The sequence below is a fragment of the Belonocnema kinseyi genome, chromosome 6 (genome assembly GCF_010883055.1).
Source record: "Belonocnema kinseyi isolate 2016_QV_RU_SX_M_011 chromosome 6, B_treatae_v1, whole genome shotgun sequence".
Lineage (NCBI taxonomy): Eukaryota > Metazoa > Arthropoda > Insecta > Hymenoptera > Cynipidae > Belonocnema > Belonocnema kinseyi.
The window spans coordinates 39,992,643-40,019,348 of NC_046662.1; the positions used below are offsets into that span (position 1 = coordinate 39,992,643).

Genomic DNA, 26,706 nt, shown 5'->3' on the forward strand with positions numbered 1-26,706 from the left:
CATTAATTTTATCATCACTAAATGAGTTTTATTATTGATAAATAAATACTTTGAATATGTACATTTTTCCGTGAAATCCATACTCTATTGACTCGTTATTAGCAGGAAAATTTAAATTTAAGTATACTTAAATTTAAAATACCTAATATCTCATAATGATTTGCCGATATATTGATTCCTCAAAACCGGAACTCTATAGCCGTTCTAATAGCCGATACCCATTTTAGCAGTTCTATAACCTTCAAGATTAAAAAAAAGTTTATATGACTAATATTGACATATGAAATTTTGAAATTATTATTTTTATATTAGAGATTTTACTTATTTTCTAAAATAGTACAATTCGCCGAATAAACTATTATTTTTCACGTATAGATTTTCTTCGTTGTACCAATTTTTATAAATTAAAAAACTATTGATTTATTTGCGTAGGAATTTTCCTATATATAGTGATAGGCATTCTTTCTTTCGAACTGCTTTACAAAGAAAGATGTGATATAGAGTAGGTGGCGTCGTGACGCCGAACGTCTCTTTCATTTGACGTGAAACATCCGTACGTGAACATTCTATATTTATCCTACGGCAATAGTCAATATTTTTTCGTATTTTATATAATTTCGTGTTTTTTTTAACTCATCCGTTTGCCAAATGTCGTAACTCAACATAAACAGGTACCTCTTGAATATATTTTTATTCTCACTTTATATATACAAATTATAAACTTTTTTTAAGTTTGGACTTAATTTTGCGTAATTGCAAAAAAAAAGTTAAAATTATAAATGTTGACTAACAATTTCCTTTTAGAAGTAATTCCCTATACTTTTAGTAATTTATCAGTGCCGGCCTTATGCAATAATAATTTAAATTTGTAAGTATCAATGATTAAATTAAAAATTTCAAAATTGTATTCCTTTCAAAATTCAATACACATTTAGGAGGAAAGAGTGAATATTTCTGTTAAAATTGAAATTTGAGGATTCAATAGTAGTAATTATATTTTTCTTTACATTTTTATCATTTTTAATTTTATTGTTTTGATCAGCAATAACTGAAGTGCGATTATTCTTTATTTTTACACCACTCTAGAAGAATATATATATATATATATATATATATATATATATATATATCGATTGACACCATTCACAAAGTACAACCGACGATTTGCCCAATTACTAAATTATAGTTGCGAGGAAAGTCTTGCATACTTTAATGCTAAGGAATATATAGTGTTTTTATAGAAACAATACAACGAAAAATAATTTTTTAATTTTTCCACCAATTTTACTTTGATAAATTTCACTTTCAAGTTAAACATAAGTAGCAAGGTGGTCTTAAGAAATTTATTTGTCATTTTTTAAGTTTTCAACCACTCATTTCTTCTTATTTGTTGAAAACAAATTTTCCAAAATTCTTTTAGACTTTTAACGCCTTTGGACTGAAAGCTGCCTCTAAAATTTGTTTTAAAAATCTCAAACAATTAGGAAATTATTGAAAGTGTTTAGAAAAATCATAATGAAAAGGATTTTTGTTTCTAATTTTAGATTAGCAGATGAACCCGAATACATTAAAACAGTGGCTTTATCGTGGAGAAATTGAAAAACTCGAACATGTTGTTTTGGAAGGAAGAGGATCACGATTGTTGGGCGAACGCTCGCCTGATCTCAGAACTAGAGTTTTTCTCAAAGGATTGCCAAATTATTTAGTAAATATTTCAATTATTTGTTTCCTATTCACTCAATAGCGTTGAATTCTTCTTTACATGGTGATTCATTGCACTAATTTAAGTTTATCGGTTCCTCAAAATAATTTAGTGTTTGCAATTCATTATTTTATAATGATAATGTTCTTAAGAAAATACATGTATCAACCATAAATGCGTAATATTTATTAAATTTTTTAATTCAACAGACGAAGATCTCCCAAATACACGATGCAGTTGTTCGAGGTTCGTTATCAGAATGTCAGAAGTTGTTATCGGAAGAGCCGAAGAAAAAATTGCCTTTAGCAAAAGATTCAACAGGGACACCTTTAATCCAAAAAGCAGTCTACTATGATCATCAGGATATTGTTGAGTGGCTCACCCAACAATTTCCTGCCACTGTTCATCAGAAGGACAGGGTGAATTTATTTCGTTAAAAATTATAAAACCTTTTCCCTTTTTTCCTTAAGAGGAAAAGCTATACTCTTAAAACTAATTTGTTTGCACTTGCGTATAATTGATGCATTCCTAAATAATAATTAATTACCAGCTGGCGATTTTACACATCCTAGCTAATGTTTGATGATGGTCATTTGTTCAAAAAATATTATTTAGATTATAGATGTTTATAAGATGCGAGAATTTAACTAGAAGATTTATAATTAGAAATTGATTTGTTTATTTTCTCAAAGAGTGTTCGACAAAAAATACAAATTTTCGTAAATTTTAGTTTGTAACGTTTTGATTGATTTAGAATTTGCGCGTTTACTTTCTTTCCGGAAATAATCTCAATGTGTACAATGTGCACATATAAGTATAGTTCAGAATAATTGATCTGACGTGTTTCTTGTGCGTCTCATTTGCTGCAAACAGTTGCATCGTTCTGCAAAATCTTGTGAATAATGGAATGGGATCCTTATCGTATTCATCCTCTATTTTAAATTCGCGTGCCGTCGGCAATTGCGAAGTGTAAACCACCTGTTCTTCCCTTCAGCTTTCAGCAGCAAAAGCTTCGTGCCAAGAATCGTGTAACGTAGTAGGGAGAAGGGGGAAGTTCGTACCCTAAAGGCCGGATATCCGTCGATATTTATCAGTATTCAACTTGAAGCTCGAATACCTTGTCGCAAACACTTAGGGGTGCGTTCAAGTCCAAGTATATCATATCGATAATTTAATGCCCATTCATAAAAAATTTATGTAGCCTGACCTTTGTAACATTTTCCTTAAACGTATCTTTCCAACTATTTTTGTATAGAAAGGTATATTTAGAACTGCTAATTACATCAGCTGGTAATAGTTTGCTGCTCGCTATCCTTTTTCAGTCGGAGCGAGGATTGTTTTGAAACTTGTTTTTAAAGCTAGATTTCTTATTTTTCAAATATTTTAATATATATGCAAGTAATTACGAAACCAGAGCACAAAATTTATTTAAATAAAAAGTATAGTTGCACATTACATTAATAATTTGCCATGAGTAATAAATGGTACCTTCTGCATGAGAATCTATAAGATGAGATGAACTTGTCCGATATACTTTACATTTTAGTATGTATAGATTTTTAGGTCACGATAGAAAAATATATAAATATATTTAAGTGTCTTTTTTTCTAACAATAAGTATCTTGCGATAAGTGAAATTCGGCAAATAACTTATGAAAACATAAAAAACACATAAGAACATTCCGAAATTAAAGCTTTCTTTTCTTAACAGGAAGGAAGGACAGCCTTACATTATTGTGCAGCTTGCAGGGAACCGGAATTAATCTGGGACATTTTGATAGAAGCAGATTGCGACGCAAGTATCTGTGACAAAAAGGGCAATCCAGCAGCTTATTACTTGGAACATCACTCTGAGATTGAGTTACCAGAGACAGAAAGAATGGTTAGCCGGAAAGTAATTAGCCACAAAGAAAGTAAGTTGTCTCATCAAAGGCAAAACGTTTTTTACCTAATCTGTTTGAATTTGTAAATAATACTTTAATGTTCTACGTATTTTGTAATTACACACTTCTATAATAATTAATAACACTATGATAGTAATTTTATTGGTTTAAATATATAATATTAAGTAATGCATAGTTAAAACTTTCTTTGAAATCGTTAGGAAGTTACGGAAAATTGAGGTCATTCATTTTTAATGTACAAGTCCATTTCTCAATGGCAAATAGTTAGCCTTCGTTAATGGATTGACTCGACAATCATGACCGCAACTTCTCGGTTTTATGCCCCAGAAACATGCTTGCAATGAACCCGCGTAATCGATAACATTTAAATTCATTATGTGTGGTAAACTGTGCTGCTCGATAACATCAGGTACGAAGTACGACTTAAATTGTCAAGGAATCTATGTAAGATTTAAAGAACAAATATTATTAAACTATATGGGTCATTGCTAAAAAGTTGAGAACATTGAACTAAAAGAATTTTATTTAAAAGAATTCTACGTGAAGAACACCGAAATAGAAAGTTGAAAGATTCAGAAATATATTTTCGATATATATCTAATACGACTAATTCATTGACAGAGTTCTAAAAGTTTTAACCGACACGAGGGGAATTCACTAGTAAAAAATCTGTGTGCAATAATCTCAATAATCCCTATTACGCCCTATTGCGCCCTTTTAGGCAATACAATTATTAGGCAATAAATAAACTAAAACAGGGGAATAGGTCAATACCAGGAGAAGAAACGGTTGAGACTTTATTTTTTAGAATTATAATTTAAGAATGAATTTTCATTCAAGCCTCACTTGAAGTAAAATTTAAACTGCAACTAAATTCAAATAACTATTCACAAGTTAAAGTAAAATTTTACAGATTTTTATTTTTAACAATAATTATTGGTTAAAACAATTAATATTTATCGAAATGAATGAAATAAACATTTTTCAGCGGACAAAAATTGTATGTAATAAATCTATTTGACAGATGTTTTGAATGCAAGTTAATATTATTTTTTATTCGAAATTTTACGTGATAAAAAATATTAAATAATATTAACATTGCGAGAATTACAATTTCTAAATGAATCATAATGGAAAATATTTTTATTCAGGATGCGTATTAAAGTATTATAACATAATTTGTTACCAAAGGTAAATAAAATGTTAATTAATTACAACTTATTCTGATATTACATTTAATAATTCATAATAACTATCATATTAAGCTACTTTATAAATAAATTTACAAAATTAATAAATTACACATTTTTCTTTCCGGCAGGAGTACTTTAATTTTCTCATAAAAATTATAACTTCTATGTAACATGTACATCAAATATTAATATTAATTAACTTGCACGAAGCTTTAATGAGAAAAATTTTTTTTTCACATTGAAATTATCTTTTGTGCCATTCTTTTATTTGTACTATTTGTTATTAACAAAATAATTGTTAAATTTTCGCCAAACTTTCTTCTTTCGGTATCAATGCTGAGGTACTTTAAAAACGAAGCAAAAAAGCACTCATTCAAGTAAAATACATTTAAAATTGCATATTTATTGAATTTTTTACAACAATTGTTAATTTAATTGTTAGCTCAAAATCTTCCTGAATATCATATTGCATCCGACAGAACTAAATAAAAAACAAAAATTTCCTCGAAAGAATGTTCCTTTGGGGCATTTGTTTCAAATTATTTTTAAATTAATTGTTATAAACGAATAAATATATTCCCTGTCTACAATTAAAAATCGAATACGAAATTGTTTATAACGATTGACTTTTACATTATATTATTTATTAATTTTTCTTGAGTATATATGTATAAATTCTGACTAATATAGAGAGCTTGTTTGAGCAATTCTCAATATTGCAGATTTTCTCTGAAATTTAATGATTGAATATCAATAATAACAATTTTCTATGATAAACACAAGCATAAAGAGTCGTTTTAAACTCTATAAATATCTTTTTTTTAATTCGTTACGATTTTTTTTAAAGATAGCAATCTTTTGTTCACTTTGAAAATGATTAACACATAAGTGTTATACTATACAATTTTTTTAAATTTAAACGAGAGATAATGAGTAAAATATGCAGTCAAACTTTTTTTTAACGAAAATTATTGGTAGCATGGATTTTTAATAATGTTAATCAAATAACGTATTAATTGTAATCAAAAAACTTGAAAGCAGTTTAAATTCATTACCATTGTTTTTCAAGATCGGAATCTTTCTTGTTCACTTTGAAAATAATTGACAAAAATTGTTGCACTATGACAAAAATTTTGTATTTCAGCAAGATGAATGTATACAGTTAAAATATTATTTAAAATATGCAATTAGACTTTTTTTAACGCGAATTATTAATGTCATGCATTTTCCAACTGATATTGCAGATAAAAATAATAAAAGTTGTTACAAAAAAAATTGAAAAAAGAATTTAATTCGTTAGAATTATTTTCATAGATCGCAATCTTTTTTGTTAACTTTGAAAATAATTAATAAATAACTATTGCACCATGAAAAAATTAATTTAAATAAAACGTAACGAAAAAAATATGCAATTAAACTCTTTCTAGACACAAATTACTGCTAACCTGCATTTTCAATAATATTAACAAAAGAATTTATTCAATTTGTTATCAAAAAATGAAAAAACAGTTTAAATTCATTACAATAATTTTTAAAGGTATGGTTTACAAATACAGTTTTTTATTCTACAACTTTATCAATATTTGTTTATTCTATAAATCTTAATCTTTATCATATAAAACATTTTGTAACACTAAATATTTTTTTACATAATTAATTCTTATAAATACCTTATAACAAAAGAAAGTTAATTATTTTCTAGATTTAAAAATAATATAAATGTTCATAGTTTAGTTCAATTAAACGTTAGTTTCAATTTCCAATAATAATTACAAATATGAATAAAAAGAAAATTCAATTTAAATTTACTATTTTGACAGTTTACAATACGTACTTACTCGTATGTCAATGTTGAAAATTTAATGTTCATTTCGTAGAATTATTATTGGTACTCTGTAAAAAGTGTGTTCGTATTTAACCATCAAAATAATATTGTCTTCACTTTTTATTGGTAAACATCAATCTATTGGATATTTAATATGCTACAAAATATTTACCCGAGATAAATATTTATCTCGGAAAATTTTTTTGCATACTTCTGTATGCAAAAAACGTATTTTAACAATTGAAATAATTTAAATTTGTATTTTCCTCTGGTTTAAAATAACCGATATCTGGTGATAAACGTTAACATAAACGTGAATTGATCTGAAATTAAAAACTTTTTTTGAAATCTATATCAATATTTCCGTTGAAAACCAGTATCTTATAACTTAAAATTGTACACGAATTTTTGTATCTTCTTTGAAATTTAACCATTTTTGAATAACAACACTCATTTCCGGTGTAAAACGTTAACATAACCTAAGATTGTTCTGAATTGGGAATCTTAATGTTTTTGGTTACAGAATGTTAATTTCCAGTAAAAAATACAGATACTATTGAACATTTTTAGAAATTTTAACTACTAAAAATACTAATTTCCAGCGAAAGACACTAGTATAACATTTTCAATAATTTACTATATAACTTGAAGTTTTAATTTAAACGTGTAAGAGTATCTAAGAAGCACCAATGTTTTTAAATTCACATAAGATTTTTCTTAATAAAAAGGCTTATTTTTAGATTTAACTTGTAAATTCAAGGTATAAACCAATTTCAAATAATGAAAAGCCAATCACGTTTTCAACAACAATGATTGTGAGATTTTTTAGACATATCTTTGCACCCCTATTTATAGATAGGATTGTTGCAAAAAAATGAAATTGGAAAATCGAGGAGCTTGAGGACAATAACATTTTTAAAAAATGCATCATCATAATAAACGAAAATGCTGCTCAGATTTATGTGCTTTGACGATATTTTTAAATTTGAAAACGCCACCATTTCGAAAAAGTTTAACATTTTTCATTTTTAAAAGTTGACAAATCTAACTTCAAACCTTTTAATTTCATCTTGCAAATTAGAGTATATCTACATGAATTTTCATTGAGTAAAAGTAAAATTTTTGCTCTTTCTATCCACAACCTTGGTTCCTTGTCTATAAAAGAAAATTGCTCTATGATTATTCTCCACCTTGTATCGATTCTAGACAGCTAAAAATTGGCAATAAACTAGACAAAAAATTTCATTTTCACCCCGCCGGTATGAAAATAATGATCTATTTTTGTATGTACGCAACCATTAATTATTCTGAAATGGAGTCTTATTAAACCGCAGAGTATAAGGACCCCTGTTAATGTATGTGCACGATAATAGCAGTCTTTTTAGTGTGCAAAACTTCCGAGATAAATATACAGCAGTATACAATATGAGTTACTATTTTTGAAATTCTTATCTCACAAATAAGTAAATTAGTTTTCACAAAAAATAACTCTCTTCATTTATATAATTTAAAATGTTTTTTAAAAATTCAAGAACATTCAACTTCTTCTTTCTGCATACAAACTGCACATTCACACAATTGCATGCAAATTAAGGAGTTTCTAGGAACGGTTCTTAGAGATAAGAAAATGGCATCATAAAAAAAGGTTGGGGCTTTTTCTGTGATTGTATCACTTTTAGGAAATTGTTCCTTTAATTGCAGGAAACGTATTTTAAAAATAATGAAGAAATATTTTCTCAATTTATAACAAATCTTTTTCCGCTATGTTATCTTATTTAATTTGTTGAAAATAAAAGAATCTTTATTGTAGATTATTTATTTTTAATTATAACAGATTAAAATTTAATTTTTGGCAATTTATCAATTAAAAACGTATAATTTAGTAAATACAAAAAAATCCTGAGTATCAAATTGAGCTAGAAAGTCGTATGAGAACATTGAACAATGAGTAGTTTTCATTTGTTACATCTTGTAGTGGTTAAAAAGGAAAATATTTATTATTAACATTTTAGGACGAAAAAGGCACCTAAAATTTAATTACTATGACAGTAATTCACCACTCTTAACTGAATTTCCCAAAAAAAGTGAGTTAAGCAGTTCCGCCAATCAATTCAGATTTGGAATTTTGCAGTTTTGAGGCATGCATGAAGCTTGTTAAATTATTGTTGAGTGATACATAATTTTATATGAAGAGTGCACCAACTTTAAACATACTCGAGATGAAAATTTTTAAAGTTTGATAAAAGTTAATAACTAAAGAATAATTATTTCTAGTGGTTGTCAGCTGTTATATGACTTTATTATGCAGTAAAAAGACACGAAATTAGATGAGCGTCAGTTGAATACATGATTATTTCTAAATAATTCGTTCAAGAATATTTTAAATAATATTCATAGATCACTTTTGCTCTCTTCTTAATTTTGCTATACATTTTTTTTCTTTATTCAAAATATAATACAGAGGAACAAAATGTGGACCGGGGTTCCAAAGCGGATCCCTCGTCTTTATTTTTTGAATCTGGAAATTTTTTGATACATTAAAAAATAAATTAATACCGTAGAGAAATAATAATTCACATTGGAACCCCGATCCGCATAAACGTTTTCTATTCTAAAGAACTCTTTGATGATATTTCCGAATTTTTTAATAAATGTTTAGAAACCTTTTGGAAAATCTTCTTTACAATCCAAACGTCAAATATCATTCGAGGAAGACCTAAAAAGTGTCATATTTTTCACAAAAATCCTTGTTATTCTAAAAAATAGTTATCTAAAATTGTGAAAAATAGCTACTATTATTAATTTTTCGAGCTGGAACAGAAGTAGAGTAGGGTTTGTCAGAATTTCTCCCTTACCTTACTGTTACCTACCTACTGTTACCTACCTTACTGTTAAATATTACAATTACGAACTGATCTACCGTCACGGAATTTTCTATAAGATTTACCACTTTTTATCATGTTTCGTTCTCGAATTTTATATATAAACAACAAAAATAGTTTGGATTATTTATGTAATTTTCAGAAAAATACAATTTTTTTTGTAAAATAGATATAAAAATGAGTATTAAGTAATTAAAACTCTGCGAAATAACCGTAACGTTGGAAAAAATCAGTTATGGAAAAAAATGTCGATTATGTTTTTTGGCTTCCCCAGACTGATTCTACAATCATCTATATCAGTAGATTTAGTTGTAAAATTCAACTTTTAGGATGAGAATTCTTCAATTTTATTAAAAATTCATCTAATTTAAAATTGGTCTTTTATGGTAGTAAATTAATCTTTTTGTTTGAAAATTCTTCTTTCTTAGTTGAAAATTCCACTTTTTGGTTCAGAATTCTAGAATTTTATTAAAAATTCGTCTTTTTTGAGGTACATTAATCTTTTTCTTTTAATTAATGTTTTTCAGTTGAAAATTCAGATTTTTGGTCGTAAATTCTTTAATTTTGTTAAAAAATTTGTTCGTTTTTTCAGCAAAAAATTAATCTTTTTCGTTAAATATTTAATAACTAGGTTTTAAAGTTGAACTACTTTCTTAAAATTTAAAACAAAATTTGGTTCTTTCTTTCTTAAAAATTCAACTTTTTGTTTGAGAATTCATGAATTTTATTGAAAATTCGTCTTGTTCGTCTGTTTAAAATTCGACTTTTGAATTGAGAATTCTTGTATTTTGTGAGAAATTTGTCTTTTTTTTGGTATTAAATTAACCTTTTTATCAAAATTCAATATTTTGATTCCATTTTTGGTTAAAAATTTACCTTTCTTAGTTTAAAAATCCAATAATACCCGGATTAACTGTCACATAAAATTTAGTTACATACATTTCAACACTTGATTTTAAAATCACTTTTTTATTTCAATTTTTGATTTATTACCGAAGTTTGCAATCCATCATACTGTCCCATAGACAATACAGGCATATTGGTAATTGGACTCGCTAGAAACACACACACAAATTAGTATAAAAGTAAAATCAGGTTTGACCTAAATACTACGATACTTTTGGGGCGGGGGGGGGGTCAACAAATCAGTGGCTATTAAGGGGGGGAGGCAAAATTTCCCAATATTAGTAACGTAGTTTATGGATGATCCTTTATCAGCTTGGAAACAGATTAAATCTTTGGTTATTGATTAAAAAAATCGATAAAATAAAAGGTTATCGATAGTTGTTTCATGATCATCGGCATCAGTTAGATAAACACAAAAATATTGCCCTTATCTGCATCGACAAAGATTAAATCGTTCGAAATTTTGAACTTTGGATTTTTGGACAACAAGAAAGGTTTTTGCAAAAGATTTAAAATAATTTTCTCCAAAATTCGTAAAAGTCATCAAAGTGAACCTTGCATCGCCCAGTTTCGCAACAATATTTGCTCGATTGAATGCGAATTTCTTTTCCGTGTATGCACTTGAGTTTCCTCTTAGGGTCTAGGAAACGTAAAGCAGTTTAAATGTAAGCAAAGTGTTTCGTTGACTCTTTTCTAATTTATCAAGAGCTTTTTCGAGCACGCCATCGGTTTACTCACGTGAGACTAAAGCTGAGGCACTCCAACATTGCATGTTACCAAACTGCCTAAACGCATATCCGGATAATATTTCCGGAAAACAAGTTCAAATTTGATGATAAAATTATTATAGTTTGCACTATGCATGTTGATTGAAGATAAAATTCCTTAGGTCTCTCTAAAAGGTAAGGTCTCTGTAAGGTCTTTTGGCAATTGTTAGAAAGTTAAATAAGAAAATAAAAAAAATATATAAAAATTATTATTTTAATTTTTTTTTATATTATTATTTTCTTTTTGTGTTATTTTTAGATTTAGAATTCAAGCCATCCAACATAAGGATATGGATTCACAATAGAGATATTGGAAAACTTCAACAGGTATTGTGGGATGGGCATGGTGCCAAACTTCGGTGTGAAACAAGTAACAACCCTAGAGTGAAGAGATTCTTGGAAGCCGTACCCTTTATAATGGTACATATTTTAATTTCACAAAATAATATGTATTAATACATATTTTAATGTAGTTACAAATTAAAATACATATCTGAAATATTATAAAATCGTTACACAAGAAAAAAAAATTTGACACTCACAGAATTTTTTGTTTATATTATGAAAGTCGACTTGATGTGAAAGCATCATGGAACGAAAATCTCCTTGTCAACGAATCAAGAGCCAAATTTTTGCACCTCTGTGATTGCTTTCAACATTTATTTATCGCGATTGTTTAAAGTTTGACATCCATGGTTCCTTAATTTCTAGAAGCAAAATTTTCATAAAATTAAGAGGACGGAATATCCATGTCATGTGTGAAGCTGTCTCAAATAAGATACAATTGTTTATTTTAGTTACGTTTTTCCAAGCAGTGAAATAATCTGTATTGATAGATAACTTACATTATTTTTTAATGCACTTATAAACGGATATTGATTTACATTCCAGGGAACAATAAAGGAGATTCATGCAAGAGCAATAAAAAACGACGTTGAAGGTTTCAAAAGGAAAATTGCAGATCCAGTTTCTCCCATAATCCTCTGCAGTAAAGATATCAATGGACATAATGCTCTTCACAAAGTAGGATTCATTCTCTATTATCAATTTATGTTAGTAAAAATAGCGCGCCACGCGAGCACTTTTTACACGTTTATTCTTTTTATTTTCGAATTATAATATTATAATACATATATGCTTCAATCTACAGCACTGTAAAATGGAATTATTAATCATAAATTAAAATCAATATTGAAATAGTTATATCAGCTTTCATATCATTGTAATAGTAATTTTATTTTAACCGGTTGTGACTTTTATTTGAATTTAAGATTTTATCCCATTTGGAATTAGAAGAATTGTAATAAATTCATAAGTTAAGAAAATCGGTCTTATCATCGGGATAGTAATTGAACGATCAAATGAGATACTTATCAGATTACGTGAAAATAGATATCTACACTATCGATCTAAGATACCCCTCAAATTCAGAATGTTACGTTTTCCTAAAATTTTAAAATTAAATTTTATCTCTTTACCCACTAAGCTACTGGAGAGATCGAAAGGAGAATCTTGTTTCCCAGACATGCCATGTGCCAAGGCTTTTTCTTTAAAGATTCATAGATACGAGAAGGCTTCGATTCCCAGGCGAAATAACAGGAGGGATCTTTTTTTACAAATAAAATTTAATTTGAGAATTTTATAAAAACATCAATCCTGGATTTGAGGGGTATCTTCGGTCGATAGTGTAGACATCTATTCTCACGTAATGTGATAAGTATCTCATCTGATTGTTAATGTACCATCCCGATGATAATATAGATTTCCCATATCTTATATCTATGACTTTTTAGAGAAAAAATCTTACCATATGGCATGTATGTGAAAAAAGATTCTTCTTTCGATCTCTGCAGTAGCTTAGTGGGTAGAACACCCGACCGGCAATCGGAAGACCTGGGTTTGATTTCCAGCGATGCGAAGGGAAGGGATTTTTTTCACAGATAAAAATTAATTAAAAAATTAACAAGTTATTTTGTATCGTAATAAGATGTTCTAAAAGGGCCTTCTGGAATTCTGAGTCTTAGTGATATCTTCCATTTTCGACACTGATTCATTTTGAAGATATTTACAATTACAAAATTGGTTAAATTGCTTAGTTTTAAATGTTTATAGTTTCAAATCATAAAATTTTAAGCATCTTTTTGAAATAGGTCTATCTTGAAGATTTGCAATTGAACCTCCTTCATTTTTAATGTAAATTAAAAATGAGGTGATTCTAAATGTTTTTTCAAAAATAGTACAATATTGAACATTTAGAATAGAAAATTCTTATATTTTAAATATGTATAAATAGAAACTCCCCAATTTCGATGATTTCAAAGATGAAAAAATGAGTTTACAATTCTTAACATTCTAAGCTGAAGAAATTTCGATTGCAAAGATTGAAATTACAGAATTTTGAAATTTCATACTTTAGGCTTGCATAATTCTCAACTGGAGATTGCTAAAATTAAAAAATGTTTAATTTTTAATATTTTTATGAAAATTTCTACAATTTGGAAGAATTACAATTGAAAACTCTTCAATGTTAAAGATGAATAAACTTAAATTCTCACATTTGGATAATTTCGAAGATCAAAAGTCATGTTTTCAAATCTAAATTTGCCAAATTAAAGAAATTTTGAACAATAATCATCAAATTATCCTTTAAAAAATTCCAAATTCTGACTTGCATCATTTTAATTATATGCAAATTTTCAAAGTCAAAAACTATTTAATTTGAAGATTTGTTTTTTAAAGTTTTACAATTTGGACAAGTCATAATTAAAAACTATTCTATTTTAAAGATATGTATAAATACAAATTTTAAAGTTTAGATGATTTCAAAGATAAAAGGTTAATTTTTCAATTTCAAATCTACCAAATTGAAGAAATTTGGAATAATAAGCATGAAAATTATATCTTTCCAAATTGTAAAATCTAAAACTTGCATAATTTATAATTATATGTACATCTTTAAAGTTAAAAACTCTTTAATGTAAGGATTTGCTTGTCAAAGTTCTACAATTTTAAAGATTCATAATTAAAAACTAATCTATTTTAAATATGGATATGAATAAAAATGGTTAAGTTTAGATTAAAAAATGTTCAAAATTAAAAACTTTAATTTTTTCGATTTGAGATTCAAAGTTTAAACATTTTTAAGAATTCTGAAAAGTAAACAAATTTTAAAAACATGGTATAGCAACTTTCAATTTTCAACATTTACATTTTAAACGTATGCAATTTAAACCTTTTTTGTAATTAGTTCAACTTTGCAGATTTAACATTAAAATACTTCAATTTAGACAATTTTCAGCTTCAAACTTTTCAATTCTAAAGATGTATGAATAAAAAAATTGTCACGGTTTTTTAAAGAAAATACTTCTTTGTAAGCCTTCTTGTGCAATTCAAGAGAGATACAATTTTTAAAATATTTTCATGTATTTCAATGAGCTTCAAAGAATGTTTTGAAATTTCCAAATATTCCAAGTAGTTCTAAAGTACAGTGAAACTCCGAAATAGAGTTTCCCGATATAGTCGATCCGAGATTCAACGCCGCGCCGCAGGAAAGAGTAAAAGGAGCTGCGTGGGGGTGTGCGGTGTCCACTCAGACATGAACAAATAAAAGCGAGTTTGCCCCGCCCACTGTCAGCCAAAAAACCCGCACAGTATCGGAGTTTCAACTTCAGAGGTTTTCAATAGATTTAAAAACATTTCCACGGATTTCAATGGATTTCCAAAGATTTGAAGGGATTTCCAAAATATTTTAGAAAATAAATTAAATTACATTTCAAGGGATTCCTATTTTCATTTATTGTGATAAGTATCTAATTTGATCGGCCATTTACCACCCCTATGATAATATAGATTTCCTATATCTCATGTCTATGACTCCTTAAAGGAAAACCTTGACATTTGGCACTTCTGTAAACAAAGATTCTCCTTTCGATATTTCCAGTAGCTTAGTGGATAGAGCACCCAAACGGAAACCGAAAGACCTGGGTTCAAACCCAGCGGAGCGAAGGGAACGGACCTTTTTTCACAGATAAAATTTCATTTCAATATTTTAGAAAAATGTAAAATTCTGCATTTGAGGGGTATCTTATATCGATAGTCTAGATATCTATTTTCACGTAATGTGATCAGTATCTCATCCGTTTAGTCATTTACCACCCCTATGATAATACAACTTTCCTATATCTCATATCTGTGAATCTTTAAGAGAAAACATTTCGATTTGGCATGTCCTTAAGAAAAGATTGTTCTTTCGATCTCCCCAGTAGCTTAGTGGCAAGAGCACCCGATCGAAAATCGAAAGACCTGGGTTGGATTCCCTGCGGAGCGAAGGAGGCTGATCTTTTTTTTCAGACAAAATTTTATTATCAAGATTTTAGTAAAATGTAAAATTCTATATTTAAGGAGTATCATATATCGATAGTGTAGATATCTATTTTCACGTAATGTAATAAGTTTCTCATCTGTTTGGTCATTTACCACCCGTATAATAATATAAATTTCCTTTACGATTTTTAACGGAAAGGTTTCAAGAGATTTCAAAGAATTATTTGTAGGATTTTCAAAGATTTAAGTGGATTTCTAAGTAACTTGAGGAAATAAATTAAATTAAATTTCAAGGGATCTTTAACGATTTCAAAGATTTTAAGGTATTTAAAGGAATGCTACCAGATTTAAAGAAGTTCATTCAATTTCAAGGATTCCAAATAATTTCAAGAATTTCAATTAATTTTAAAGAATTTTGTACTATTTTTAAATATTTCAAGGGATTTCTAAAGAACTTTGGAAAATAATGGAAAATAAATTAAATTTTAAGAATTCTTAGCGATTCCAAACATTTTAAGGAATTTAAGGATATTTCAAGAAATTGCACATGATACAAACGATTTTGTTAAATCTTTAAGGATCTTTAAGGATTCATAAAATTTAAAGAATTCTGTTAAATCTCCAATGATTTTAAGGAAAATCAAAGATTTAAATAAAGGAATTAATTTATATTCAAGAAATTTGAAAACATTTCTACTTATTTCACATTTTAAATTATTTTAAGTTAATTTAATAGATTGAAAAGAATTTTAAGAGGCTTACAAATTTTCAAAGGATGTCACAGAATTTTGTAGAATTTTCAAAAATTTTACAAATTTTTAGATATTTAAACGGATTTCTAGAGAACTGTAGGGAATACATTTAACTAATTTTATTTTAAAGAGATTTCAATTATTTCAAAATTTTTAATGGATTTAAAGTGATTATGGGTGATAAGAAAACCTTTTAGTTTTCTTCCAGTTCCTCTACTTTTTACATTAATTCTTTCAAAGTTTTTGTAATATTTAAACATTGAATTTTTTGCTGAACATAATAAGGTTTATTAATTGAACTTCGTTTCTAATCGCAGGCAGCTGGTCTGGGAAATCTAGAAATAGCTCGAGAAATTCTGGAATTATATCCAGACGCAGTTTTTGCACAAGCCAATGATGGAAAGACACCTTTGCATTATGCAGCCGCAGCTAAAGATGATGGACTTATGTATAATTTGCTTGTTGAGTTTGGTGCAGATGAAGGCAAATTGGACAATGTAAGTGTTTTTAGGTTTACTCTCGATCAACGATCTTTAGAATGTACATAAATAACAATCCAAATCCTGTCAAAAAAAGGGAACCTAGGTAATTTTTTTATGAAAATTGGTAAATAATAGGGAATGAATTCTTTTTTATTAAAATTTTTAGAAAAATGGTTGAAATTTGAAAAAAAATAGAAATTAATTTTCAACAAAAGAGTTGAATTTTCAAGCTAAAAACTCTAATGATTTAATAAGTAATATAAATTGGAATGAAGTTTCAACATAATAGTTTTATTGTTAAGCAATTATTTGAATTTCCAACTAAATGGTGGAATTTTCCAAAAAACAAATTATTCAAATTCAACACAAAACTGAGGTGTTTTTTTGACCACGTAGCTAAATGTTCAATCGAAAAAGACGAATTATCTATCTAAAAACATAAATAGTTAAATTATTAAATAAATAGTTGTATTTTAAAATTAAAAAGATCAATTTTCAATCAAAAATGAATGCTTATTTTACAGTTGAAAATGTTAAGTTGCATACAAAAACAAAAAACGATTTTTTTAAATAATAGTTAAATTTTCCACCTGAGAAATTAAAATTATACACTAAAATGACGAATCTTAAAAGACAACATTTTAACAAAGGAGTTTAAATTTTAATAGCAAGTAATTAAGTTTCTAACTAAACTAGGTTCATTTTTGACAAATCAGATGCATTTTAAAACAAGAATGATCAAAATTTTAACAAAAAAGATGAATTTTCAAACTAGAAAGATGAGTTTATAAAAAACAGTTTAATTTTTATCATTAAGCTTAATTTTTATCCAAATAGATGAATTTAAAACTAAAAATTATAAATTTCTAAGAAAAAATGGAAACGTTATAATTGTAGTTCAAAAAGTTAATTTGTAACAAAACTTTAATTTTTTACAAATAAAAATAATATTGAAGAGCCCAAATTAATTTCAAATCGTGCATTAAAACTCGAAAACGCGAATTATTAAAAAATGGTTAAAACTTTTTTTAAAAGTGTAAAATTTTTTAATCTAATATATTTATTTGCGTCCTTCTTTCTGAATCGGATAGAATTTTACGTATTCTTGCGAAATGTGGTTGAAAAATTTTAAATTGGCGAATTGGCGGTGCTTTCTCCGAAAATATTCAAAATAAATATACTCGAAAATCCCATCTTTTTTTCTCTACCTTTTTTCTAGATTCAAAAAAATCATGTTTTTATCAAACTTTTTCGTTTCCAAGAGGGATTTTTGAAATAATCGAAACCCTCCTTTTGTTCTCGACTCATTAGTCTTTTACGTACACGATCTTACAACTGTTGAGTTCATCTTGATTTTTTATCGAAATGGTTTTAAATCTTTAACTAACAAAATAGTTCGAATATCAAACTAATAGATAATTTTTGTTACAAAAAAAGATGAATTCTTAACAGGAAATGTAAAAGTTGATATTTTAAACAATAAAACATTTAAATATTTATTAAAAATTTAATTGATCAATAAGGACGAATTTTCGATCAAGCAGTTACTTTTTTAACCTACAGATACAAAATTTTTACCAACAGAGATGACTTTTGAAGTCAAAAAGGCTAATTTAAAAAAAAAGATATATTTTCATAAAAGAGATATTTTTGGATAAAAAACAACTTATATGAACTGTTGAAACTTCAAACCAAAAAGAAAAGCTTTTCACAACACACTTGTAAAAAAATTTAACCAAACAGTTAAAATACTTTGAAACGGAAAAGTTAAATTTTCGATGAAAAAAACACGAATTTTCAACATTTTTTATAAAACAGTTAAGTTTTCTACCAAATTTTGGAATTGCTACAAAACAATTGAATTTTCAACGAAAAACTGAACTTTTAACCACACAGTTGATTTTTCGACCAAATGGTAGTTCAACTTTGAGCAAAGGAGTCAAATTATCAACCTGAAAAGACAAATTTCTAACAAAATAATAAATTTTGGGCAAATAGTTAAATTATAATCCAAGGGAATTAATTTTCTACCAATAAAAAAGAATTTCAAATAAAATAAATAAATTTAGAAATAAATTTAGAACCAAATAATTGAATTTTGAACAAACAGAAATGAATTCTAAACAGAACTACAATAGAAGATTCTAAATTTAAAAATAATTTTCTGTCAACCCAAAAAAGGTGAAGTTTCTTGAAAACAGAATAAAAAAGAGGAATTCGTTTGGAAGGGGAAAAGAGGGTATAGAAAATTGGAGAAAGTCTGATGTGATTTCTAGACTACAGCCTGTCATATTTGACCCCTGAACTTTGACTTATACTTTTAGAAATTTAAAGCGCCTGCTTTTTATAAAAATCGACCCACGGATGTGGATATGTCAACATTGACGATTATTCCCGATGCTCCACGTGTTTCCGGATCTTATCCAAAAAATTGGGATTGGCGAATATTGGACACTGAAGACAACGTAATTCGGGAAATGAGAAAATCAACGAGCAAAATTGCCGAAATAGCTGAGATTGAGGGGCCTTTCAATATTGAAGATTCACCGACTAAAGTGAAAAATGGTACACATGAAGTACGTGTAACATATTGTTTGTAAATGTTTCCACTTTGTGTGCCAGCTAAAAAGTATACGTATTTTGTGGTCGTCGTTATATGTATATTATCATCACTAAATATCTACAATATCTAAAAAATAATAATCAATTAATATACAATTGATCATGGTTTATATAGGCCATTTTTTATTGTTATAGGGCTCCATAGAAAATAATATAAATCCTTTAAGAGATTAAAACGAGAATCCCTTGATGCGGAATTCATACTAAATATGGAAACGTACTTAAATTCTCATTAGATGTATATATTTTGAAAAGAATTTTGAATTCGGGTCAAAGGAAAAATCTAGATTGACTTTAGAAATTCAAAACATATTTTTCAATCCTCTCTAGTTTACGATAATGTACCTGAGCCACGGGATAAATTAATATTTGTAATTTCTAACTAAAAACGCAAGATATTTTGTATATTTTACTTATAGTTGATGTATTGTCTAAAATTTAATATTAAATTTTTATTCTCTAAAACAAATCGGTATTTAGTGAATTAAACTGATCATGTTTTATAGTTTAAATATGCTTTTTAAATACAATGAAAAGATGGAATTTTACTTTTAAAAAGCCAAGTTCTTTAGCACGTTTTCGACATTTTTTATTTCAAATCAGTAACAAATTTCTAGATTTTACACTTGGAAAGCTCATCGTATTTATGACTATAGTACTTTTTATTATGAAAGTTATGATAGAAGCATACAGAAAAATACATTAAAAATGTTATAATAAGGTATGCTAATATTTTTTCCACCGATTTTCATTAATTGAACTAGCCAGAAGTGTGTTACTGATTTTTAGGAAATAATTATTTATTTAAATAAAACAATATACAGTAAATAAATATATAAAATAAACTAAAAAAATGTTTGCAAAGACATTTAAAAGAGTGTTCAATCTTTTCTCAAGAAATTTTCTACATTATTTCTTTGTTGCACCACTGTAGAATCAGTCACAATTTACTGAACATTTCTGTCGCTTCCATAGTGTTTTGTATCTGTTTGAATGTTTTGGTTTGTTACGTCAAAAATAGTATAAACTGGAAAATATATTGCGTTGAATCAGAAAATTATGTATTATTGTATAATTTATAAAGATTCAGTAAATTTCTTGTTGATTCAACAAAATATTTTTTATGAGAGTTTCTATAGAACACAAAATAGTTCTATCCTAAATATTTCCTTGAAAAAATTCGTTGTTTATTATTCTAATTTCTTAATTTTTCAATTTCAATAACTTTTATTCAGACATGTATAATAGTAGATCCTAGTTCATCGAGTATAATCTTAACCCTTTGTTTGACTGGTTATAAGAAAATGAATATAATTTACTTACAAATTTTCCATAATTCAAAAGTTTCAAAATAAATAACAAATTCCTAAAAATTATTTATTTTATCTTTCATATAAAGATACACCTAGATAAACAAAGGGTCAATACTAAGGATATGAAAAAACACCGAAACTCGATCGAGTTGGGGCGGGTTTTCAAATTATTTCATCTTTTTTGTAATTTAAATAACAAAGAAATAGAACTTCATTTTTTTGTTATATACATATATTTGAAATTCAATCACAAGGTAACAAATATTTGTTTGAAATTTAAAAACACTCAGAACATTCGAGCTAATCCTAAAATGCTAAAAGTTGTACCCCCCCCCCCCCCCCCCCCCCGACCCGGAAGAGCGTTAAAAAGAAAAATTCAAAAAAGCACCAAATAATTCAGAGCAAAGTAATAAAAGTGAAGTGAATAGGTTTTCGTTAAAATAAATTTTACTAGGGAGATTTGATGAAACAGACTGAACCTGAGGAGGAGGAAGAGGAGGAGAAAGAGGGTGAGGATGAGGATGAGGATGAGGAGGAGAAAGAGGGTGAGGATGAGGAGGATCCTGTCTCAAATTCCCTGATAGAGGATAACAGTCAAGCAGTTGAAAATGAAGAACCAGAAGTCAATTCTCCAGAAAAAAATTCACCGGTATCAATCGATGATTCGGAGAATAACGAAGAAGAAAATCCTGTAGAAGATCCTAATGAAAGTCCGGAAGAAAATCCAGAAGAAAATCCAGAAGAGAGCCCAGAGGAAAATTCAGAAGAAACCCCAGAAGAAAATACAGAAGAGAGGCCAGAAGAAAATCCAGAAGAAAATTTAGAAGAAAAATCAGAAGAAAATCCAGAAGAAAACCCAGAAAAAAATCCTGAAGAAACTAATGAGGATGCTAATCAGGAAGAAGATGACAATAATAATGTGGATGAGGTCAAGAATGCAGAGCAGAAGGAAAGAGGTGACGCAAGCACGGGCGATTCTGGGGTTGACGATGCATTAAATGAAGAAGTGAGTACAAAAATTGTTACAATTTAATTTACAATGTTTGCAATTGATGGTAGAAACACATTTTACACTTTAACTAATCGGTGACTACATAGAAGGTGTTTATCATACAAATTAGTCAAAATCAACACAAAAATATTGTATTTATCTTTCTGCAAATTTCTTTCAAACCCAATTGCCATTCTCGTGGCAAACTAATAACTATAAAAAAACAACAGAAAAGAAAATTTCAAGACAATATCTTCTCAAAAAGTTTTGAACACAAAAATGGTAATTGTATACTTTGATGACTGTTTTCAATTTTAGAGTAACTGATTTAAAACTTTTGCAAATCCTTCTTTTTAATCGGAAAGTAAAGTGTCAGTCCGAGAGACCAAGAATCATTTGAATTTTTGTGAACAATAACAACAATATTTAAGAATTTTGTTTTCAAGAACTGTTTTTCTTTCCACGGAATTGAGTGGTTGGGTGTAATAACAGCCTACTTGTCTCTTCAGAATTTATTTTTTTTCAATTGTTCTTCACGAAATTATGTGCAAAAAAGTAAAAAAAAAGTGACTTTTTAAAATAAAAGCAGGTTGTTATTGCACCCAAATGCTCCATTAAAATCACTTCATATTCAGTTTTATCAATTTTTGAGAGAAAACATTTGTATTATTCTGAAAAAACACAAATGCAATCAGACATTTTTGTTGGAATGAAACTCCAGGAAGAAACAATAATAGAAGAAATACATAACACTAAGAAAAATGTGAATCGACCAAAGATTTTATTAATTCAAAACATTGATATATTTTTATTATTTTAATGAGTATCACTACTTGTTGATTAATTTTAAATTACTGAATAGTATTCTAGAATTTTTCGTGACTTTAACCCTGGAACATTTACTTATTCGGAAAATTCATCAAAGCAAACAATTACGAAAAAATAGATAATACTTCAGTCTTGGGGACTTCGTGCCTCTTTCTTTTAAGGAAAAAATCCCTATGCAAATAATTGAAATTTAAAAAAAATCTTTTGAATGCCCCTTCGTTAGCCGATACTTCTTCATTTTAGTATATGCTTGTTCGTAGAATATCTTATTGCAATCTTTAAGTCTCCATAACAAAATAAAACGAAATTCATTTACATTTTGAATTTTATTTTCAAAGTATGAAATGTATTTTTATTTTTGCAAAATTTTATATCTGAAAATGTGCTAAAGAAAAGAGATTTTTTCCAAAATGTTATAGATATATCTGAGGTCTCTAATAAAAAACTTTCAAATCCGAAAATCCAAGTTTCTAATTTCGTTATGGCACGCATGAACATAAAAGATTGCTTTCTGTGCTACACCTGCAATTCTGTTGAATCAAGATCTCCAAAAACTGAACAAAATCAATCAATTAAACTAAAACTGCACTAAAAGAAATTACTGTTAAATAATGTTCTTTCTTTTCGTCAGTTATTGTTCGTTTTCCGATTTCATGATTTAATACAAATAAAACCAGAACGTTATTTTCATTTACAGAAATAATTTGATTTTAAACTAATACTCTGAACATTTGATTAGATAATCAATCATTTCATTCACATGAAAATCTCCACAAACATAATCATTAAAAATCAACAAAGCTTATCTCCTTAATGATATACCTCTTTGGATTAAAACAATACTAATGGCTAGACATAAAGTAAAAATGGTAGTAAAAAGGTTTGCGAATCAATTATTCAGGAGCGACCTTCGATGTTTCCCGGGGTCTTGGGAAACATGCTTAATTGAGCGAATTGCGTGAATACATGGTTCTCCTCTTCTCTTTTTATTTGTACCAATATGTAGGGCCATATTCGTGTGTGAAAACGATCGATAGACTTGTCAAGATTACAGCAACGATTAATAGGTGACTGTCTATCGATCTCTCCGGTTCATGCGCGTTTTATTTCGAACGCGCAATTCATAGGTAATCCTTGGTGAGCATGAGGCCCTGCTGGAATCCGATTTTAATGATGAGGGAATGGAGACAGATACTGAAGTAGAAAAATTAACACAAAACGGAAACATGGAACAACTGGCAGAATTAGTACTTAACGGAGAAGGCAGAAGACTAGTTGGCAGGCATTCTAGCAATCCAGAACTCCAGTCCTTTATTGACAACGTGCCAGCTTACATGGTATGCATCTTTAGTTTAAAAAATAGCAATTTGTTAACTGCACTAACAACACGTTTCGGGTGACTTTTCTCATAATAAAATTATGTCTCTAGATTTAAATCAATAGGAAAACTACAAATTGAAACAATGCGAAGTCGTTTACCATTTGCTTTAGTAAGGATATCTACACTGTCGTGCAAATTTAATAAAGAGTATCTGCAGTTCGAATAGGTCATCTGTCGCTTTTACGAATATCTAAAATAGGACTCAAATGGCCTTGATTCTAATAGTGTGTACTAAATATTAATTTTTCAATACGATGTGCGTAATGAATGTTCATAAAAACTACGAGAATTAAGGCGATTTAAATCTTATTTTAAAGTAATTTAAGGGAATTCTTATTATCATCAGAGGTAGTTACCATCGATCAGTGTAGATATCATTCCACACTCTGTGAAAATGAAAATCGATCAAGTTAACTCTTGAAATACAAAAAATATTTAGCGTCATTACTGAATAGATGGAGAATAATGTTTTTTAATTAAAATTTTTTCTGAAAAAATATCTACTCACCTCGCTCCACTGGGAATCGAACTTAAGACAGAGTGTATTACCGAAAAAGGATTCTTCTTTCGGTCTCTCTAATAGTTCAATTGGAAAAGCACCCGACCGCAAATCGGAAGTTCTGTGGTTCGATTCCCAGTGCAGCGAAGTGAGTAGATCTTTTCTAAAAAAAATTAATTTCTCATTTTAAAGATTCATAAAAGTGACAGATGACTTATCCGAACTGCAGATATGCTTTTTTTATTTACTTCTAGCACTGTTTGTTTTAACACTGAAAAAATAATTGGATCCAAGGAAATGCGTTTCTTTGGTTTCTTTTCTTTGAACGACGAATTTGTCTACTTCCGTAGAGTAAATATTTTTTAGAGGCAATAAAGGCATGCCTCGACTTAAAGAAATAATTTCTTTGATTATATTTCTTAAATACAAGAAAATATTTCTTTCTTAGGTATTGAAATTCAGTAATTCATTCATGTGTTAAGCAAGTAAGAGTTGACACGATTATTGAAAGAAAATAATTATACATGTTAAAGCAAAGTATATCATTCAGGCATTATATATAATCCCTAGGCATTATATATAGTGCCTTACACGAGATAGGTGAAGTAAATGACCATAACTTTGAAATATCACCCCCATAAGTCTGTTTTCAAGGGTCCCAATAAAAACCTATAAGTAAACATTTTATTTTTTCGAGTTTTTAGCGCTAATTATGATTTTTTACGGTACTTTAAATACAAATAGTTAATAATTCTACGTTTTCTTGATAATTATATTTTTACGTCAATTACTTAAACCATGTGTAATTGGTTTGACCAATTTTTTGGTAATATAGAGCTAGAAAGCCGCAGTTTTTTCCGAATTTTTAAACTTATTATCAACTTTTCAGTTAGAGCAAACCAATAATGAATTAAATTTAAGATAAATAATTGTTTGAACAATATATTATTATTTATTACAATATTCTTAGAATAATGCTGGAAGTTGCAGTTTTTTATACAATTTTTCACTTTTGATCTACTTTTCCATTAGCGTGAGGTAATAATGCATGGAATTTAACAAACAGAATTATTTAAAAAAATTATTATTGGTTATAACCATCTTCTTTATTTATGCTAGACAGTTGTGTGTGTTTTTTTAAATTTTTAACTTTTGTTCATTTTTCACATTTGCATTAACTATTACCTCACTCAACATACAAAGTGGACTATAAGTTGGAAATTTCAAAAAACTCCACAAAAATATATCATTACCATAGGAAACTATAATTATAAACAATAATCATTTTTTTAAACTAGTAGTTTGGTTATTTTTTATACATTATTACCTTACTCTAATTGCAAAAAGTGGACGGTATGTTGAATAATTAAAAAAAAACTTTCCAACATTATTCAAAGAAAATATTATTCAAAATAATGCTATATTTTTAAAACAATTATTTGTATCAACTTGAATAATAATAACTTGTTTCAATCATTTATATAAACATCTAATTATCAATAGAAAGTAGTATTTTGTATATTATAAGAGGTTTATATTTAATAACCGCAACAAAATCTTAATTTACGCCAAAAACTCGCAAAACACAATCCTTCACTTATGGGATTCTTTGGGGTCCTATAAAACAGACTTCTGCGGGGGGGGGGGGGGGGGGGGGGGGGGGGGGGGGGGGGGGGGGTGATATTTGAAAAATAAGTTTCGATTCGTATTCGAACAAATGAAAACTAGAAGAAAACAGATTTCAAATGCAATTTAAATCATTTCTCGAAAACTAAGAGAGATCCCATTTTATATTTAAAAGGCTTTTAGTGCACATTGTAAACTATATCTTACCAAAATTTCAACGAAAATCAATAGTGTCTTTTTTTGAAGAATGGAATTCAAGCACCAAAATAATGAAAGTTTAAAAAAGCAGAAATTTCTCAAATATAAAGTATTTATTACACGGTTTGCCTAGTCTATTCTAGGCATTATATATAATGCCTAGGCAATCTGTATACTAGAGAGTATTACAAACTTTGCCTGGACTCTGTTAGGCATTATATATAATGCCTAGGGATTATATATATATATAGTGTTCGATTTTACACTTTGACTGTAACATATACATTTTTTAAATTTTCTGTAAAATTAAATATTGATCCATGTAATTAAAAGAAATCCTCCTTCGAATAAATAATGTTGAATTAATTAACTCGAACAAATATTTGTTTGATCAAAGGAAATGTTTTGAAATAAATTCATTTGCATTTCGTTAAAAAACCTAATTTTTTAATTAACATTTTGGAAATTTTTGATTTAATTGTAAATTTGTTACAGTGCAAATAAATTTATTT

General features: G+C 27.9%; 1 protein-coding gene across 2 annotated transcripts in view; it reads left to right on the forward strand.

Annotated features, from left to right (window-relative positions):
• Positions 1-554: 554 nt before the first annotated feature.
• Positions 555-26,706, forward strand: part of LOC117174999 — a 60,705-nt gene continuing 34,553 nt past the window's right edge. For both annotated transcript variants that reach the window (XM_033364488.1, XM_033364489.1), the window contains exons 1-10: positions 555-671; positions 1,545-1,705; positions 1,912-2,121; positions 3,414-3,615; positions 11,439-11,599; positions 12,071-12,202; positions 16,572-16,751; positions 19,061-19,312; positions 21,126-21,677; positions 23,618-23,827. In XM_033364488.1, coding sequence (XP_033220379.1) covers positions 1,553-1,705; positions 1,912-2,121; positions 3,414-3,615; positions 11,439-11,599; positions 12,071-12,202; positions 16,572-16,751; positions 19,061-19,312; positions 21,126-21,677; positions 23,618-23,827 — 2,052 coding nt within the window. In that variant the 5' untranslated portion in view covers positions 555-671; positions 1,545-1,552. The remainder of the gene's footprint in view (positions 672-1,544; positions 1,706-1,911; positions 2,122-3,413; positions 3,616-11,438; positions 11,600-12,070; positions 12,203-16,571; positions 16,752-19,060; positions 19,313-21,125; positions 21,678-23,617; positions 23,828-26,706) is intronic.